This window comes from Geotrypetes seraphini, chromosome 2 (assembly GCF_902459505.1).
Source record: "Geotrypetes seraphini chromosome 2, aGeoSer1.1, whole genome shotgun sequence".
NCBI classification, from domain to species: domain Eukaryota; kingdom Metazoa; phylum Chordata; class Amphibia; order Gymnophiona; family Dermophiidae; genus Geotrypetes; species Geotrypetes seraphini.
The window spans coordinates 18,506,386-18,527,796 of NC_047085.1; the positions used below are offsets into that span (position 1 = coordinate 18,506,386).

Consider the following 21,411-nt stretch of genomic DNA (forward strand, 5'->3'; position numbering starts at 1 on the left):
TCTGGAACAACCTTACCTCCCCTCTTAGGAATCTGAGCTCCCTCCAACTCTTCCGTAAACATCTGAAAACCTGGTTATTCTAAAAAAAATGTAACTCCTCCTCCCTCTCTGGTTATTCTAGTCCTCTAAATTTTCTCTTCATCTTGCCTCTTCCCTCCACTGAAGTTCCTTTCTACCCTAACTCTTGTTAACCGTGTCGAGCTTTACGAATGTAGAGATGATGCGGTATACAAACCTAAGGTTTAGATTAGATTAGATTAGATTAGATTAGAGTGTATACCCTCGGAGGAACTATTTTATAAATGGACGTCTGTATCCATTTAGAAAAAAGCCCCCGCCTCTTTTTTTTTTTTAAATAATGTTAATTAAAGGAGCATTGCACAGAAGAAATGTACAATATCCAAGCATTAATCAACAAAAGGCAGTAACCAATAAGAACAATAATAGTGCTGATCATTTCTTTCTCCTGATCCTATACCTCTGATTAAAACATCTATCTTGTAATACTCCTGGAAACATCCAGATTATGTTTTATGTAAATCCACCTAGAACCGCAAGGTAATGGCGGAATAAAAGCCACTAATGTAATGTAATATAATATATCAAAGCTAGAGAGATATCCTATTTAAGTTTATTTTATAAAAATAGCTTAGCTACCTTCGTACTTTGATAAAACAGGCTTCCAGAACCAGCCCCAGTGATGCACAAATGCTCACCTATACGTGTATAGAGAATTCGCTGTAAAAGTGTAAATTTTTGCAGGTTCTATATACACACACACGCATATTTTATAGAATTACATATATGCATTCCAACTCAGTCTCAGTTGCCCAAACTGTGCCAGGAATGCCTTGGCACTGTGATCTTGTTAGCACACAAACTTATACATACAGTACATATTCAGGTATCTATTTGTACATGGGCTTTGCAAACTTTATCTCCCCCTCTTCCCTTACATGGTTATGGCTTATTTTTATTTAATATGCCACCTTTCATCCGCAGATATCAAAGCGTTAATCAGGTACTCTTAAGTATTTTCCCTATCTGTCCTGGCTCTCAATCTAGCTATAGTACCTGGGGCAGTGGGGTCACAGGGAGCAGTGCTGGGATCAAACCTATAACCTCAGGGTGTTGAGGCAGTAGCTGTAACCAGTAGGCTTCACCTCCGCATCCTTCAACAATTTATGCATAAAGTCATGTTCTTTTAGTTGTCCTTATGTTTCATTTTGCCTTCTTTAACTCTTTTCACAGTGACTTCCTTGGAAAAAAGCCTCAGGTCTCTTGGGACTCCTAATGATGATCAGGAACTGCGAGATGGCTTGTGAGTTTCTCCGTATTTTATGAACTATTTCTCTATGGCACACAGTCGTTTTTTGTACCCTGTTGCTTTTTTTTACCCCTTTTTTTTTTTTTTTTTGCAACCAGTCTGTACTGGGATTATGATACTATGAGTTTTTGCAACTAACTGTCCCCTTTCCCGATTTATATGATCATTGTTTATGATTCCGCTGCTGTCCTTGTAAACTGTTACTCCTGTATCCTATAACTGGTTCTGTGGATGCTGCTCTTGAGCAGTAACTAGGACACCTTCCCTCAACTTTCCCAGGATATGACTACTGCTTCTCTAGCACTGTCTTGACCTAGTTGGCCTATCAGAAGCTGCTATGCAAGAGACAGAAATCATCCAGTCTGAAAGAGTGGTGGTTTTTTTTATGCCAGTGAGGTGAGGCACTTAACCCCTGTAAGGTTCTTCCACACTTCCTTTGGTTGGCGTGGGAGGGGTTCTGAGGCTTTTTCCTACCTCCTAGACAATTTACTTATTTTTAAAGCTGTTCAGTGCTCGAGACTCACACCACTTTAACTTGATGTTGTTCAGGTAACACCTTGGTAGTATGTCATTTGGGTATGTGTGCTGATTGGCTAATAAGGGAGTTGTTATATCATTTTATTATTCAAATCGTGTTGAACCCAGGCTCTAGTTTCTGTTTGTCTTCTGTTAACTCACTTGCTAGGATCTCCTGCCCATTTGACGTTTTCTTCTTTCCCCGTGTTCACCATCTGTCTTCCATTTCTGTACCTTCCCTTCCACTGCCATATCCAACATTTCTGTTTCTTTCCCACTGTCTACCATCTCTCTCTCCCTGCCTTGTGCCCTGGATCAAACCTTTCTATTCTCCTCCATGAAGCATCTCTCCCTTCCTTCCCTCCATTATCATGTGAAACATTTCTTTCTCTATCCCCATGCATTATCTTTCCCCGCCGTCCACCCCCTATGTCCAACATTTTTCCTTCTCTCTTCTCCATGCATGTCTCCCTCCCCTCCACCATATGCATGATTTCTCCTTCTCACTCTTTTCTACCTCTTTGTTGCTTCTCACTTCCTCTTCTCCACCCCATGTCCAACAATTCTTCCTCTCTCCTCTCTCCACATGTGCAGCAGCTTCTCATCCCTCCTATCCCCCTATGCAGCAGCTTTCCATCCTTCCCTCCCATCCCCCTGTGCAGCACCTCCCGACTGATTCCACCCCATCAGATCTGACATACCTTCAGGCCTTCCACAATAGCATCAGAAGTGGCCGGCTGTTAAAGGCAGCGCTGTGAACAGGCTGGCTGTGGCCTGCTCCACCAGGGCTTTTCTCTGCCATGTCATCAGTGACGTGGCAGAAGAAAGCCCCGGCAGAGCAGGCCACAAGCAACCTGTTCAGAGTGCTACCTCTACCAGCCGGACACTGCTGCTGCCACTGCATTAGGAGGCAGGCCCAGAGGTTTGTCAGTTCTCTCATTATCAGCAGACTTAACTCGCTGCTCTGCTAGGTCAGGCCTTCCTCTCTGCCGAGTCAGGCCTATTTCCTGCTTCTGCGTAGGCAGGACCAGGCAGAAAGAAAGACCCGACACCAGCAGAACAGTGAAGTTCCTGGACCATGATGCTGACACCTACCACGGGGGCACGCCTTTATGGTTTGCACCCGGGGCAAACGGTTCCCCCACCCCTCCCCTCTTGGTATGCCACTGATTTGTTGTTTAGAGGAGTTTCAAAAAGCTGTACTGAGGTTACTTGTACTCGTACTTTCAAAATTCTGCTCTTGCATTTTAAGAGCAGAATTTTGAAAGTATGAGGCAGAAAGAAAAAAGAGGGACCGGGAGCACAGAAAATGAGCAACAGAGCAAAGTTTTGTAGAGGAGATTGAGGCATAGATGTAGAAAGTCAAGTAACCTGTTGAATCTTCATTCCTTTCATCTAGCTGCCCCATATGCCTGGAATAAATTACCTGAGTTTGTCCGCCAAGCCCCTTCCCTTCCCTTGTTTAAAAGCAGACTGAAAACCCATCCTTTTGATATAGCCTTCAATCCTTAACTCTTCTCCCCTCTGCCCTCCAACCCAGCCAGCTGATTAACCTTTCCCCTTAACTGTATCCATGACATCCTGTTTGTCTGTCTTGGCTGTTTAGATGGTAAGCTCTTTCGAGCAGGGACTGTCTCCTTCGTGACTCTGTACAGCTCTGCGTGTGTCTAGTAGCGCTATAGAAATGATTCATAGTAGTAGTAATAGTGTGAAGAGTTTTAGTCTTTGGGAAGCAGAGCTGAGATTGTGATGTCATAATGTCTCATTCCACCAATAAAAACCAACCTCATCAGTGATGTCACAATGGCTTGAGTGTCCTGCACTCCCCTCTGCCCGCCAACCCAGCCAGCAGATTAACCCTTCCCCTTAACTGTATCCATGACAACCTGTTTCTCTGTATTGGCTGTTTAGATGGTAAGCTCTTTCGAGCAGGGACTCTGTGCAGCGCTGCGTGTGTCTGGTAGCGTTATACAAATAGTTAATAGTAACATAGAAACATAGAAAAATGACGGCAGAAAAGGGCCAAAGCCCATCAAGTCTGCCCACTCCAGTGACCCTTCCCCCAACCTCCTGCCCTTACCTCATTAGAGATCCCACATGAATATCCCATTTATTTTTGAAATCTGCCATGCTGTTGGCCTCAATCACCTGCCGTGGGAGTTCATTCCAATGATCGACCATCCTCTCAGTGAAGAAATACTTTCTGGAGTCCCCATGAAATTTCCCTCCCCTGATTTTCAGCGGATGCCCTCTGGTGGACGAAGGTCCCATAAGACGAAAGATATCCTCTTCCACCTCGATACGACCCGTGATATATTTAAATGTCTCAATCATGTCTCCTCTCTCTCTTCGTTCTTCAAGTGAGTACAGCTGCAATTTATTCAGCCTTACTTCATACGGAAGATCCTTGAGCCCCGAGACCATCCTGGTGGCCATCCGCTGAACTGACTCAACTCTCAGCACATCTTTCTGGTAATGTGGTCTCCAGAATTGAACACAATATTCCAAATGAGGTCTCACCATGGACCTGTACAGTGGCAAGTAGTAATAGAATTATTTCTTCTATTCCTGGAAGGACATGCATGACCTTATGTCCCATTGCAAATTGTGCATAGGCGAGAATACCTGTCTGTATTAAGCGTGCGTGCATTGCTGTGAAACCTTTGTGGGACAGTGCATGGGCCTATGGGCATAGACCTGCACGCGTAGCATGGCAGGAAGCAAGGGCCCAGAAGAGGAGAATAGGATGTGCTGTGCCCGTGCTGGTGCTCCCAGTCCCAATGCCAGACTCTGGAGGAGAATCATTGGGGGAGCAAAAGTAGCAGTGGCCATCCAAAAATCCAAAAAGAAGAATCCAACAGTCCTGCAGTAGACGTCGAACAACAGAGAACCAAGGAAAAAATACTGCAGAAACAATGTATTTGATGCCGAGTCTTTATTTCCCCCAAAAATATGCGACGCCTACAACTGTTGCAGAATGCGGCAGTCAGACTAATCTTTGGACTAAAAAAATTTGACCACGTGACACCCTACTACCGGCAGCTACATTGGCTGCCGATGAAGGCAGGCGTAAAGTTCAAATTTGTCTGTTTCTGCTTTAAAGCATTACACGGACTTGCCCCCAAATACATTACTGACCTTTTCTCCTTCTCAACCAACAGACACAAGAGAAGTTCACATTCCAACTTCTTTTCCCCCCCAGTGAGAGGTTGCAAACTGAAAAAACACCATGAATTCCTTCTCTCACACCAAGCAGCATCATGGGGTAAAGACCTAGAACAATTGCTTTCGCCCTCTACTTATGAGGAATTTAGGAAACGTCTAAAAACACACCTGTTCCTAAAACATCTTGACAACTGATCCACTTATCTCTTTCCTCTCAATAGCGACCTACTGTCCTCTTGATCACTTTTCTCCTCAACAATGAATTTCCTGTCTCATTACTTCTCTTTCTTCTTCCCCTCTTGAAGTCAGTCAATTTGTACCTTTGCTTAATCTTTTGTAAACCGCATAGAACTTCACGGTATTGCGGTATATAAGCTGTTATTATTATTATTATTTCAATCAATCAATCAACATTATGTTAATGTGGTCCACCTTTGTCATAAAGGAACATGAACCCGACAACGGTCCATGTTTCGACACGCAGCTTTCAAAAGTATCCCCTTTTCACAATGTAGTTAGGCTCTTTTGCATTTTTTTGTGGCCCATAAAGGAAATCCTTGGACCCCTGAGGAAGATTTGTCAATCGAAACCCTGTCCATGTTGGGTCTGTGTTCCTTTATGCCAAAAGTGAACTACATTGACATAACGTTCATTGATTGAAGTAAAGACTTGACATCAAGAATATCCCAAAATCTAGTCAACCACCATGCTGATGCCGCCATTGTTCCCTAGGTAGCGAAGGGAACTAATCAAACGGGCTGCTAAGCACTGCTTTTAGCAGATACTTTACATCTTTTCTCCTTCATTGGAGGGCTACTTTATGAAAAAGGAAGACGGACAGAACAGACAGAATAGTAGTTCATGCAAACGAACAGTAAGAGAGATGTGAACAGTAAATTATATTTCAGATGACTAAACTATAATCCGTTATACACAGACCATGAGAGTAACAAATCTTGCATTCTTGGTTGATAGCATCATCTTGTATTTTCCTATTTTCCAGGAGACGAAACACATGTATTTATGCTCCATGTGTTAAGACAAGATAACACTCTGGTCTTCTGATCTTTTTCTCTCCCCCACCAACTTTCTGTTTTGCAATGTCAGCATAATGAGTTTCAACGCAGGTTACTTGAAAATGCTGTAATCTGATCTGAATTACTTCCACGCCAGGAATTAGAAGACAGCAGGGATGAAAGGACCATTGATTAAGTTAATCCTATAGTGCCATGTTATAATTCACATGCTATTTTGAAGCATGTGTTGTTGTTTTATAGTATGACTAAGGGCTAGATTCACTAACCTGCCTGATCGTGTCCGATCCATGTGCGATCCGTGGCAGGCCGACGAATTCTCAAAGCGTCCTCATCATTCTCAACGCCGCCCATCAACCGCACAGATCGCTGGAGAGCGATCCTTCAGCATGCGCAGACCATCTTCTTTGCCTGTGAACGGTCTGCGCATACTCACCGCGAAGGAAGAGCTGGAAACTTTTTTTTTTTTTTTTTAAATACAGAGCTGGAAACTTTCGCGAGCCCGTGGTTTTAACCCGCGGATTGAAAGCGGGTCTGCACCAAGGGTTAAAACCACGGAGTCGGGATGGAGAGCAGGGCGTCGAGCAGAAGAATCGGGGCAGAGAGCAGTGTTTTTGTACAGGCGACTGGTCCTCAGCAGTCGGTGTTCCTGAAATTGTTTTGTGAATCGCGTCCTTCCTACTTTGCATACAGTTCTCCCTCATTTGCATGCATGGATCGGATCGGAGGATGATTGGCACAGAGTTAGTGAATCGGGTCGGAGGAAAATCGGGTCAGAACATGATCGGTGGGCTTAGTGAATCTAGCCGTAAGAGAATACTTTTTAAAATTAGCTGCCACCTAAAAGTCATTGGTATGTTCCACTCTTGAGACAGAGCACTAAACTCAGTTATGGTTTGTTAAATTATTATTCCTCTGTTTTCATTAAATGGAGGTCTTGAATGATGCAAAATTATTAGATATTTTTTCAGAGTACAGTGGGTTCATAAGCCTGCTTTTGGAGGCACAACCTAGGTATTCTCTCCATAGGTGCATCATTATTCTGCACCTCTAGGAGGTTACATAATTTTATTTGGTTGCAATCATGGGATCACAGACACACACACAAAAAAATGGGAAGCACTGTTTAAACCAGGCTTGTCCAACCTTTTTCTATCCGGGGTGAAATATCCTGTTCTCTTAGGCTTCCACGGCTGACATCATGATTGTTGCTATTGCCTAGGTCTTGCTGCATCTGGGTAGGTAGAACCGACGTTTCAGCCATCATTCTGTGGCTTTCTTCAGCCCTGTATGTGGGCTTCACCTGTCTTCTGCCTTGAACACAGTCTGGTGCTGGAGAAATCTCTGCCATTCAGGAGAACAAAGATTAAAACAAGAAGGAAAACTCTCCAGACAGTATATAGTCTTTGCTAGATAGCAGAACATGCGAGTAGTTCTATATAAACTTAGTGCTGGTTGTACATGCTTGAATGTTATGTTTCTTGGTAATGTTTGTTACAGAGCAGAACAGAATTGTATGGTTGGGGATTCCTCCCTGTTTCCCTCCTTCCAGTTATGACTTTCATTACAATGCTGCTTGATTGCTTTTGTACAAAATGAGGGGGCAGGAGCAGCTCTCTAGGAACGAGATAGAGTTGAAAACATGATTGACAATTTTCTGCAAGCACCTTGCGGGTTCAGATACTAGACCCTGCAGTTCAGGACCACTAGACACATCTACAAGAAAGATGATTATCGAGGTAAGAAGCTAATCTTTCTTTTTGTGATCTTGTGACATCAAGGCTGGAGTCATGAACTGCAGGTATTAGGGAATGTTATACTTAATGTGGATAAACGTAAATATATGTGTATACATAGTTGTATGCAAATATATATGTATACATAATTGTATGCAAAGGTTTAGACTCAGCAGGGTTTAAAAAAAAAAGTTTAGATAACAACGTAAAAGAGAAGCCCATAAGTCATTGTTAAGAGGAATGCGGAAAAATCAATTTCTTATTCCTAGAATGAGCAGCATATAATGTATTTTACTCTTTGGGATCTTGCCAGGTACTTGTGATCTGGATTGGCCTCTGTTGGAAACAGGATACAGCCCATTCTCGTTATTCACGATAGTATGGTTCCCGGCAAGTCTACAAACCGTGAAATCACACACAACAGAATGCTGAGCCTATGGGAAAATAGGTGTTAGGTTCCAGCAGTATATTTTGCACCTCAAAAGTGAATAATGGATCCTATAGGAACAATAGAGTTAGGTTCCTGCATGGGAGAGCATTTGACAAAAACCATAGTAGACCATTTATGCTGGGTTTTAATAAGCAGCGGTAGAGGTTTCTACCGTGGGCTGAAACACTAAATGCTTTGATGATGCTCCAATACTCATAGAATTCCTATAAGTGTCGGACTATTTAGCGCTTCAGGAAAAAGGAGCCCTCAGAATGTTGCAGGCATATTTTTTTATTTGCAGTATTGCTTATAGAAGTACAAATTGTAAGAAAGAGCCTCATTCAAAATGAGAGGGGTCAAAAAATCTTAGAACTGCAAGTTGAGACCTGCTCTCTTCTTCTTCATGCACCTACGGGGTTACGGGCTAACTAGACTTATTGCAAGAAATCACGCTGGAGTATTCCATACAGGGTGTTAAATCAGTAGGTAGGAACTCGGATAAAAGATTTGTTTTGAGTTCACCGGGGTCCAATACCACCAATAGCACAAGCGTGCCCAGTAGACGTTACCCACTCACATCACTTTAAGCACCCTGTGGGCCAATCTAAAAGTCTATAATTAATAATACAAAAGTTTTTTGTTTTTTTCTTTTAAACTGTGTTTATTACAAAACCTAGCTATTCAACCCAAAAACCCTGGTGTCTGTATATTTAAAGAATTTAAAGTAGATAATTCAATATCGCTTCTGAATTGCGAAACTCTGTAGTGCTCAACCTTGTCAGTTTATCAACCATTAATAAAGCTACTAAAAAGCCAGGAACTTATCTCATTCTGTATACCACTATTGTTCATACGGGGTGCCAGCTGATTGCCCTACAGAGCCCCGTTTCATAACCTTCGTCAAGGCTGGCCAGTCGACTTCTGTCACATCAACCACTGGCGCATGAGTTAAGGCTGGCCAGTCGACTTCTGTCACATCAACCTCTGGCGCGTGAGTCTTGTGACTCCTTGACTGAAAGAATTGTGTCAGCCTTGTCTACTTGGCTTTCCTTCTCAAGTCCGTTTCGTAACCTTCGTCAAGGCTGGCCAGTCGACTTCTGTCACATCAACCTCTGGCGCATGAGTCAAGGCTGGCCAGTCGACTTCTGTCACATCAACCACTGGCGCATGAGTCAAGGCTGGCCAGTCGACTTCTGTCACATCAACCTCTGGCGCATGAATCAAGGCTGGCCAGTCGACTTCTGTCACATCAACCTCTGGCGCATGAGTCAAGGCTGGCCAGTCGACTTCTGTCACATCAACCTCTGGCGCATGAATCAAGGCTGGCCAGTCGACTTCTGTCACATCAACCTCTGGCGCATGAGTCAAGGCTGGCCAGTTGACTTCTGTCACATCAACCTCTGGCGCGTGAGTCTTGTGACTCCTTGACTGAAAGAATTGTGTCAGCCTTGTCTACTTGGCTTTCCTTCTCAACTCCTTAAGTGTCTCAACGTAAGGGGCAAACGCAGAGCTTGTCAGACGCTTGGATTTTAGATTGAGCTCCAACATGGGATCACATTCCTCCATGTCACGGAACAGTTTTTTCCATTCTTGAGGCCCATTCTGGCATGAGGTTCAGGTTCTTTCCTTTAAGTGTGTGAGGATTTTGGCCTCTGTAGACCATAAGAGGCTTGCATTTGAAATCGCCCTTCATATTGGCACACAAGTAGCAGGTGGTGCGATCATTAAATGCTTTGAATCCTGAGGCTTTTACTGCCATTTTCATTATATATGTTGTTTTTGGGTTTAAAAAAATATATATATATTCCGCTTATCCTACAATTCTATGCGGGTTACAAATTATTCAGGTACTCAAGCATTTTTCTCTAACTGTACCGGTGGGCTCCCACTCTATCTAATATATCTGGGGCAATGGGGATTAAGTGACTTGCCCAGGGTCACAAGGAGCAGTGTGGGATTTGAACCCACAACCTTGGGGTACCGAGGCTGTAGCTCTAACCACTGCACCACACACTCCCAGTCTGCTTGTAAAACAAGCCAGACTCATCCACATTGAATACCTGCTCTAGCCCATACCCCTTTCCTTCATTTTCATTTAGCAGGTACGTTTTAAATTCCTCCGCAGCTTCACCTGACCCTTCCTCTTCGGTAAAGGCTTAATTTTTTTTTACTGCATTTCACTTTTTAAAATACGCTAACCAACCTGGACCCACAGAAAAGGGTTCCACGTTTTCCTTGATCTTGAGTGACGTGTTTGTAAATGTCTCTGGCTCATCCTGACAACAATGCTGTCCACTGTGCTTTTTTTCTCCTCATTCACCATTTGCATTATCCACAAATTTATCTGCTTCTCTATTTTTTCCATTGACTGGTCACAAACCACAGATGATGATTTAAAACATTCCGATACAGCTTCGTGAAAAGTCTTGCAAATATCTTCTTCTCTTTGCCGGATGAATCAAATTGTGGATTCATTCACATTGAACTCATGGCTGACAGCAGAAACAGGCATGCCAGAATGAAACCTGTTTAAAAAACATGTCTTTTATCACTCAGACACATAGCATGCTTCTTTCTCTTTTAGAGCTATACCTACAGATGCTTTGTAACTACACTTCTCCCTCCTTATTCGCGGGGGATAGGGGCAGAGCCGGACCGCGAATGGTGAAAAACTGCGAATATCCGGCTCTGACCCACCCCCGCCTCCCTTCTGCCTTCCCCTGGCATCCCGGCCTTACCTGGTGGTCTAGCTGGTTTTCGGGGCAGGAGCGATCTTCCTACGCTCCTGCCCCGTGCAGATAGCCATTAGGAAATGGCTGTGGGGAGTTCCCGTAGTCTCTCGAGAGACTACGGGAATTCCCGGCAGTGTGCACGGGGCAGGAGCGTAGGAAGATGGTCTTCCACTTCAGGTGATTGAGGCCAGCAGCGTGCCTAATTTTAAGGCCAAATGGGATCGACACGTGGGATCTATTCACAGGGTAAAGGTAGGGGAGGGTCGTTAAGGTGGGCAGACTGGATGGGCCTTGGCCCTTATCTGCCGTCTATTTCTATGTTTCTATGACCACCAGGTAAGGCCGGGATGCCAGGGGGAAGACAAAAATATGGGTTTTTTTTCCTCCTCTCCCCCCCCTTCAAAAAATCAGGATTATGTGAAATCGCGAGTAGGGAAACCGCGAATGGGGAGGAGGAAGTGTAACCTGACAATTTATTTTTTTTCATCAAAACGGGACATCTATTAATTGTCAGTCCCCCAGGATTGGCTGGCACCGGAACTTCCTCTCCAACATTAGAATTGACATTGGGAAGAAGGTTTGTGGGCCGGTGCCTGGACCTTAATGCTTTAGTTGCGGCGGTCAGCAGTGGGGGCTGGTCCGGGGGGGGGGGGGGGTTAGGCTTCAGCTTAAGCGCTGGAGGAAGGGGAAGCGATTGCCTGTACCTGAAAACGGGACAATTCGGCGTCCTGAAGCTGTGCGTGGGGACAACGGGACAGGAGATCTAAAGGGAACAGTCCTGTTCAAAATGGGACATATGGTCACCTTATTTGTAACTCACTCTCTTGATGCTTGGTGAATGTTTCTGAAAGCGAAACCAAAACCGGAAGTGAAAGGAAACAAAGCTTTTTTTTTTTTTTTTTTCCTATGAGCACATGACGCAAATGGTGAATAGCGGCCACAATACATGCAACTGCGGATAAACGAAATCAGGAAACAGGAATGTGCGAATAACAAGAACGGACTGTGCTCTACTTGATGGACCTACGTTGTCCTTAATAAATCCTTATGTGAGCAGAAGCTGACCTCTACACGGTACAAAATTAAGGAAGATGTCTTTCTGCAGCTGCTTAATTGCAGTTCATTAAAACAAATTCAGTATAAGAAAATGATGAAGTTTGGGCATCCTTTTAGTCAGTGCTTCGTACCTCCTCCTGAGGTAATAGCTTCAAAATGTTTCCCGGAAGCAAACCAAGAGTCCTTTTGTTCTTTCATTTGTCATTTTTTCCCCCACTGTTCTCGGAAGAACTCTGTTTAGCTTGAATGCACTGCATGTTTGAGACCTCGTCACAAAAGTCCAACAATAGAGTCTAGCGACTACAAAGACCATTGCAAAATCTTAATCTTTATTTCCTCTTAAGTACACAAAAAAACCCCCAAAAGGAATTGACCCCAAAATATCCACAAAGAAGAAAATCCAGAGAAAACAAAAAAAAAACTCTGTGGAGTGACGATGTTCCTAAATGGACTTTATTTGAAAGTGTCAAAGTTCCAAAGTTCCACTGAAATCATCCACATAAAATAATTCCATCCACATAAAAATAAATCATCCACATAAGAGCCTTAAAGGACCTAGTCAGCTAGGGATACAGGACCCAACAAGGTCCACGTTTCACCACACAATTGGACCACTGAAGAAGACTTTTTGTTGAAACGCGGACCGTGTTGGGTCCTGTATCCCTAGCGGACTAGGTCCTTTAAGGCTCTTATGTGGATGATTATTTTTATGTGGATGAAATTATTTTATGTGGATGATTTCAGTGGACCTTTGGAACTTTGACACTTTCAAATAAAGTCCATTTAGGAACATCGTCACTCCACAGAGCTTTTTTGGTTTTCTCTGGATTTTCTTCTTTGTGGATATTTTGGGGTCAATTCCTTTTGTTTTTTGCTACTTAGGATTTTAAAGTGTTTGAGGCTTGTGCAGATGAGGACGGAGCTTAGGCATTGGTGGAATGAGGCATTATGACATCACAGTCTGAGCTCTAGAATGTTGCAAACACAAGCCGTGTCTCACTTCCGGCTCACCACACAATTGTTTCCCACGTACTCACCTTTATAGGACCCCCAGGGACCCCTGAAGAAGACTTTTTGTCGAAACGCAGACCGTGTTGGGTCCTGTATCCCTAGCGGACCAGGTCCTTTAAGGCTCTTATGTGGATGATTTATTTTTATGTGGATGAAATTATTTTATGTGGATGATTTCAGTGGACCTTTGGAACTTTGACACTTTCAAATAAAGTCCATTTAGGAACATTGTCACTCCACAGAGTTTTTTTTGTTTTGTTTCCTCTTAAGTACGCCATGCTTTATTTTGCGCTTTTCTTTCAGATTATTTTCGTGAACAAACAGCCAGGCTCTTTTCAATTTAGTTTCTTCATTGACTGTGTGATATTAGCCTCTAGGATACTGTGAGATTTAGTTGAATCCATTCTTCCTATCTGTACAAATTTTCTGTGCTACTGGCTGCCACAAAACCACCAAACTTAATAGATTCATACAGTTTTAGGTTGGTTTGCTTTTTAATTTCAAGGACTTCACTCTTTTTCTCTCCAAATGTGTCATGGGAGGTTATAGCCAAACCGTTCATTTTATTTTTGATCTACTACTACTGTTTATTAATTCTGTAGTGCTGAAAGGCGTACGCAGCGCTGTAAATTTTAACTTACAGTAGACATCGCCTGCTCAGGGCTCCTTTTACAAAGGCTAGCTAGCCGTTACACCTCCTCTTGAGCAGGCGGTAGTTTTTCGGGTAGCGCACGCTAATCTGGTGCGTGTGCTAAAAATGCTAGGGCTCCTTTTACGAAGCCGCGGTAGCGGTTTAACGCTCGTAATAGCACGTGCTAAACCATTGGACGCGTTAGCTGCTATCGCCTCCTCTTGAGCAGGCGGTAGTTTTTTGGCTAGTGCGTGATTAAAAGTCGCGTGTGTTAAAGCTGCTACCACGTCTTCGTAAAAGGAGCCCTTAATCTTTTTATCTATACTTATTTTAGTTTATATTGTGGGGTTTTTTTTATTCATTAGTTTTAATGCTTGAATTAGTTACTTAGAATTTTATTATATATGATGTTATTATTATATTGTATGCCGAGTACCTATTGTGTAAACTGCTATGAACTACTGGTTAGGCGGTACAGTACTCCCGCGAATCTTGAAAAACCGCGAATACGGTTTTTCATGGGGGAGACTGGCGAGGGCAGCGGGAGAGGCAGGAGAGGGCAGCCGGAGCGCTGGCAAGTGCAGGAAATCACTCGCTGTATGCTCCGACTGCCTCTTCCTGCACTGTCGGGCCTTATCCAATCAGGAGCTGCGTGTCAAAGCAGCTCCTGATTGGATAAGGCCCAACTTAGTGCAGGAAGAGGTGGTCGGAGCATACAGCGAGTGATTTCCTGCACTTGCCAGCGCTCCGGCTGCTCTCTCCTGCTTTTCCAGCTGTCCTATCCTTGTTGGCGGTTCGCAGTCGGAAAATACCGCGAATGACCGGGGGAACACTGTATATAAAAATAAATTATTATTATTTAGAATGTCCAGTTTTGGTTTCTCAGAGACACAAGGTTTAATATGCTTCCATCTGATATATTGCTTTTTTTAATGGTACAGTATTTGGATTTCAACAGATTTTCTCTGCGGGAGTCTGATGAACATATTTACAAATTCTGAACATGTTCATGAGCAGCTTTCCCTAACCTCATCAAGTTTTCTTCAGGAATAAATGACCTTTTTTTCTTATATACGAGTACACCCACAGAACTGTTTTACACATCCATTCATAGAGTGAAGTATTTAGGTTATAGCCCAGCAGTTCATCTAAACAGTATTTCACAGAGTCCAGGAAATTATGTGCACTGCAGAAGCTGATTTCAAAAATTGTTTTAAGCATCTGTCCCATCATATTTGTATTACCAGGACAGTAGCAATCAGATAACACTCACTGTAAAAATGCCTTTTAGCCAGTAAAGTTAATATGCTGATTCCTGATCTTCATAGATAATAGACTTCTTTGCGTCTCACCTTTTATCCAGATGGGCTCCCTAGAATGCGCGACTGATAAAGTGATTCAGTCAATGTATGCATCCACCACTGGGAAACAGACCTTCAGTTTGGAACAAAGAAATAAATGATTGCAAAAGAATGAATGCTCAGGATACACCTTTTTATTTATTTTTTAGCCATGTGGGGCATTTTTAACATACCACTTAGATTTGAACGTGCACACAGATACATGTATACAATATATATGTTTGCACACACTATGTAGAGTAGGCTTTAAGAGTAATTTTATAAAACAGATAGGGGACAGTGTGGCACAGTGGTTAAAGCTACAGCTTCAGCACCCCGAGTGTGTGGGTTCAAACCCACGCTGCTTCTTGTGACCTTGGACATTGCCCCAGGTACATTAGATAGATTGTGAGCCCACCAGGACAGATGGGGAAAAATGCTTGAATACTTGCAAACCGTTCTGAGTACTCCTGGAAGAACGGTATAGAAAATTGAATAAATAAATAATTTTATAACATGGTGGCTAGAGGTCGTGGAAGCCATTTTCCAAAGGCAGCAACTAGGGGCAGGAGCGAGTGGGGTTTGTTTCCTTCTCTTTCTCAATTACTGGACCACTATGATCTTTTGGTACTCCTGGGGAGTGGGAGAAATGAGGATGGACCTGGGAGGGATCTTGTCACGTGGGGGTAGGGAGGTGGGAGGAGTCTTGCTTCTTTGTGGAAGGAGGGTGGAGGAGTGATCAAAAGGAGGGCTACCAGGCTGTGAGAGAAAGGGGGATTGGAATTGGGGAAGGGGGTGTATTTCTTGGGGGTGGGAAGGAGGATCAGAGGAGGGACTTAAGGATGTTCTAGGGCACGGGTGCCCCCACTTTTTGGGCTTGCGAGATACTTTTAAAATGACCAAGTCAAAATGATCTACCATCAATAAAATTTAAAAAAACATAAAGCACACCGTACACAGAGAAAATGTTAATTATCATTTATATTCCAGGGTTTTTTTCCAAGAGGTCAAGACAGATGACTTTATGCAATGTCACCTCAGTAACAACTATACAAAAATAGACAAATATACCCCCTCCCTTTTTACTAAACCGCAATAGCGTTTTTTAGCGCAGGAAGCTGCGCTGAATGCCCCATGTTGCTCTCAATGCTCATTAGCTCCCTGCGCTAAAAACCGCTATTTTGGTTTAGTAATAGGGGGCCCTAGTGAAAAATATAGACAGCAGATATAAATTCTCAAAACAGACACATTTTGATCACTAAATTGAGGGAGGGAGGGAAGGGGGGAGTCCAAAGAGACATGCATATGCAGGACTGAGGGTGGGGGGAAGGGAAGAAACAATGGATCTAAAAACAGAGGAGATGGTGGACAATAGGATGGAGGGAGGGAAGGAACAGAAAGGGCGAGAAGTTGGACACAAGGGATGGTGTGGAGGGGGGATAGAGATATTGGATAGGATGGTAGTAGGGAAGAAGAAGAGAAAGGGAAAGATGGTGGACCCTGGAGTGGTGGGGAAGGAGGGAGAGATGCTGGATGGAAAGGTAGTTGAGAAAAGGAGAGATGGTGGATCTGAGGATGGTGGGGTCCATCGCTGCAGCTGCAGGGATGGAGGCGAAAAAAAGGAAAGATGCCAGACCTCCGGGGGAGGGAAGGGAAACGGAAAGGGAGGACAGAGATGGATGGTTAGCACTGAGAAAGAAGAAAATGACAAATGGGCAGGAGACCCTGGCAAGTGAGTTATCAGAAGCCAAACAGAAACCAGAGCCTGGGACCAACATGATTTGAATAATGACCAGACAACAAAAGGTAGAAAAAAATAATTTTATTTTTTATTTTGTGATTACAATATGTCAGATTTGAAATGTGTACCCTGTCAGAGCTGGTGTTAGATATCAAGTGTGAACTAGGACTTAAAAGAGAGGCGGCGTGGGGTTGGAGAGATTGTATCCCTATACTTCTACTAAGACTAAGTACCTTAATAAAAAGTTTGGCTTGTGGCTTAGCCTGTGTTTTAGATTTCAGCCCGTATGTCCTAACATCAAATCCCTTGATGGACTTTTGAGCTTTAGGAAAGCAATAAAATCTCTTCACCTGACCCCTCAGGACAAGCTATCATTCAGACTGTTACACCCAAACCACTGTACTCCTAATAGATCTTCAACTGACTCCCTCCCTGTGCATGCTTCAAGCTCCAAGTGTCTGCTAATCCAGAACAATTGAACTATACCTACCTCACAGTGCCCTAGGGCCTTAATCCTCTGTTGTTAATTGTTATGTCTTGTTTGCTGTTATTTTGTTACCATGTATCCCATTCTGGGCTCCTTGGGGCGGATGGAATATAAATCGAATTAAATAAATGTAGATTTTACAAGAGAGGGGATGGGGTAGTATATTTTTTTTATAGAGAAAAATTAAAATTTAAAGTGATTTGTAATGAACCAAAGGAATTGGGGTGGTTCTTTTTAGTTTGTGTTTATTATATAGTCCTCCAGGTTCCTTAGGAGTTTATTTTAGGACTTACTATTAATTTGGATACGTTGTTTGTTTTAGGTGATTTTAATATGCCATGTGATCAAAAGGGATAAGAGGGTAATGAATCATTGTCAATTATTAACAGCATGCGAGGGAAATAAACTGGATTTAATCTATCTAGGAAAGGAATTGAGAAAATGGTTATGGCAACCACCTATATGAATACTGGTGAGTTGGTCTGACCATTATTAATTCATTTTGTATTACAGAAGCATAAGGGTTTATCAGAAGATAAGAAGCAAGTAAGGAAAATTAATAGATTAATAGGAAGTGAGAGAGAATATACACAAAGGTGAAGATTTTGTGTTAGAAGATATGATTCAGAGGTGGAATTCAGGCCTGTAAATGGGATTAGATAAAGTAGTGTCAAGCAAACAGGAGATGGTTACTTCCCCAAACTTGGAAAGTAGGAAAACAGCAAAGGAAGACTGAGCACCAGAGTCTTCCTTTGCTGTTTTTCCTACTAGGGCAGGGGTAGGGAACTCCGGTCCTTGAGAGCCATATTCCAGTCGGGTTTTCAGGATTTCCCCAATGAATATGCATTGAAAGCAGTGCATGCAAATAGATCTCATGCATATTCATTGGGGAAATCCTGAAAACCCGACTGGGATACAGCTGTCGAGGACCGGAGTTCCCTACCCCTGTACTAGGGAGTTAGTAGTTAGGCCAGGATATAAACCGAGACCATAGATTACTGAGCCATTTAAAAAAATTAAGATAGGAATTTAGACAGAGAGGTTATGGAGAAAAACTAGTAATGTGGATGATTATAAGAGTTGTAAGATTAAATTGAATTACATTAACGGGTGCTAGAATACATGTGTGTGTCTGTCTTTCTTTCTCTCTCTCTCTTTCCTTGGCCGCTGTCTGTCTGTCTGTCTTTCTTTCTGTCTCTCTCTTTCCTCGGCTGTCTAACACCACCCCTTACCTGATCCTCCTGTCCAGTAGTACCCCTTCTCCTTTCCCTGCTCCCCCTGTCCAGCATCCGCTAGCCCAGGCAGCCTCGGGGCTTTTGCTAGGCCGGCCCACCTCGCATTATCGAAGTGGGCCGGCCTAGCAAATGCCCCGCGGCTGCTGCGTTTGCTGGTCTGGGGGTAAGAAGATGCGTCCCGGCAGCGGCAGCGCAGGAGTCAAATCGCCACCGCCGCTGAAATCGCTGCACGCGCCGCAAGCTGTCGCACACGCCGCAAATAGAATATGGCCACGGAAACACACAGCACGGTGGCAGGGATCACGCAGGTAGGAGTGCGCATGCGCGCTTAGGGTTTTATTATTAGTGATATGTAATGAGGAAAGGAATAAATTTTACAAAAAGAAAATGCAAGAGGTACAACACAATCCAAGAGAGCTTTTTCACACAGTAGACTACTTAGTGAAAGGATACAAAGAGGCTGAATATGAGAATGTAGATCCAAATGATTATGCTAGATACTTGATTGAGAAAGCTGAAAGATTGTTTGATTTGAAGGAGGAAGGTAATAGAAGAAAACAATAGTGAGAACGTGAGAAGGCGGCTGATATTTGATGAGGTTAATGAGGAAAAAGTGAAAAGAGTTTGTTTATAATCTGCCTTTATCAAGGCGAAGTACAGTACAACACACACAATAAAATTGACTAGTAGTATGGGGAGAGAAGGAGGTGATGAATAAAAGATTTGTTTTTGTGACTCTATTTCACCTGACATCCAGAAATATGGAAGATACCTCAAGATCAGGGAACTGTAATGCATCTGACAAGCCTCTAAACTAGGGGTGTCCAACCTTTTGACTTCCCTGGGCCGCACTGGCTGAAAAAAATGTTTCTGAGGGCTGCGCAGACGCTGCAGCAAGACAGAGGAGGGAGCCGGCAAGACGGTAAATACCCGGGGGCAGCAGAGGAAAAACACTGCATCGCCCTCGACCGGGGCCGCACAAAATACTTCACGGGGCCATAGGTTGGACACCCCTGCTCTAAACAGTATCCCCCGGGCTGACAACTCTAGTAAGGACTATTTAAAAGCCCAAGTGATAATGTGAAGTGAAAAAAAATCAAATCCAAACTCATAAAACAAAATCAGAAGAAAAACAGTGAAAAATGTATATAAGCGTGTATAATTCATTCGTCTCCCTCTCTCACGGATGAGTAACCTACATCCTATACATACTGTATACCCAAGCGCAATGTAAAAAATCTATATGTGTAAAAGTTCAACACATAGAAAACATCAAACTTATCGGGGTTGAAAGGAAAGTCCGTAATTTGCCCGACAGAGCTCTGTTTCGCTGTCTTCTTCAGGAGCCGCACCCCCCTCTGTTTCAAATCTTTCAAAACATTGCGCATTCTCAGCGATGAAAAGATCTGTTCAAAAAGAGCATGGGATAAAAGGAGTCAAGATTTTTACTCAATCTCTGATTTTTAAGCTTTCTCAACTTTGGAATGATCTTCCACTCCTTTTAAGGAGTTCCGGTTCACTTCAATTTTTTCGTAAATCTTTAAAAACCATTTTATTTGCCAAATATTTTGAAAATTAATCTTCCAAAATTTAGTCTTATTCTTTATGGTTTTTATTTGTTAAGGTAACTATTGTAAACCGAGTTGAGCTTTCTTGAACTGAAGTCTCGGTATATAAAGCCAAGCCTTAGATTAGATTAGATTAGATTAGGTAAATTCATGCTATGAAATGTTTAGGCTACGGAGGGAGTAAAATATTTTGAGAACTTACCTCCCATGCTCTTTTTGAATAGGTCTTTCCCATATTTGTGGATGTAAGGTGAAATAGAGTCACAAAAAAAAAAAAATCTTTTATTCATCACCTCCTTCTCTTCGGGGTTATGGTGAGAGGTGTCCTTCTCTTCCCATACTACTAGTTGACTTTTTTGGTTCTTATTTAAGATTTTCAGCAGTTTCATGTTTTGGTTTTTTTTTTTTTGCCTTTGTGGTGACATTGTATTATCCTATTTTACTGATTATTTGATTCTTTCAATAAAAATTGTTATACATAAAAGTGAGAAAAAAAAAAAAAAAAAGAAGTAGCATCATGCAACAAGGGATTGACACCAACAAGATCCATATTTGATTCTTGTTCATCTGCATTAGTAAAAACAATTGTAGATGATGTGGCTAAGTCATTAACAAAGATTGCAACAATAAAACCTATACTAAAAAGACAGAATATGGAGCCAGAGAACTTGGGTAATTACAGGCCTATTTCTGTGATGCCAGTCGTATCAAAGATTATTGAACGAGTGGTATTAGAAGATTTGGAAGAATTTGTAGGAAAAAACCCAACTAGCTAGATGTACACCAATGTGGGTTTAGAAAAGGGCATGGGATGGAAACTATTACTATCAACATTTGATGTTCTCTGGAGTGGAATGGATTCTGGTCAAACATGATGTGTGGTCTCTTTAGACATCTGTTTAGCTTTTGATTCATTCATCCTGTTGCATAAATTGCAAAAAGGCATTGGAAGCTCAGTATTGAAATGGTATGAATCATTGTTTGTGGTGAAAAATGGGGATGGCACGTTTGCTGCCTTCTGCTGTCTTAGTTTCTGTATAGCTCCCCCTACTTCTATGTTCACTCCTCTAGCTTCTCCATACCCCCTTCCCCCTCTCCTTTCCCTTCTCTGATCTGTCGCCTTGAGTCTATATAGGTATGTGCGACTCACAAATGGAAGATTAGATTAGAAAAGGGGAGTGCCGCAGGAATCAGCATTATCAGTCCTATTGTTTAATGCGTACATTGCATCATTGGGGCAGATTTTGGAGGAATTAGATGTTCATTACAGAATTTATGTAGACAATATTTGTTTCTTTCCAACTGAAACAGGAATTGATGATGTGCAGGCAAAATTTACAGATTGCATGGAAAAGATTAAGAAATGGATGGATAAATATATGCTGATGTTAAATTTACAGAA

The 21,411-nt window shown here is 42.6% G+C and overlaps 1 protein-coding gene across 8 annotated transcripts in view; it reads left to right on the forward strand.

Annotated features, from left to right (window-relative positions):
* Window positions 1-21,411, forward strand: part of TSNARE1 (t-SNARE domain containing 1) — an 843,012-nt gene that overhangs the window by 226,869 nt on the left and 594,732 nt on the right. For all 8 annotated transcript variants that reach the window (XM_033933058.1, XM_033933059.1, XM_033933061.1 and 5 more), the window contains one exon: window positions 1,252-1,321. In XM_033933058.1, coding sequence (XP_033788949.1) covers window positions 1,252-1,321 — 70 coding nt within the window. The remainder of the gene's footprint in view (window positions 1-1,251; window positions 1,322-21,411) is intronic.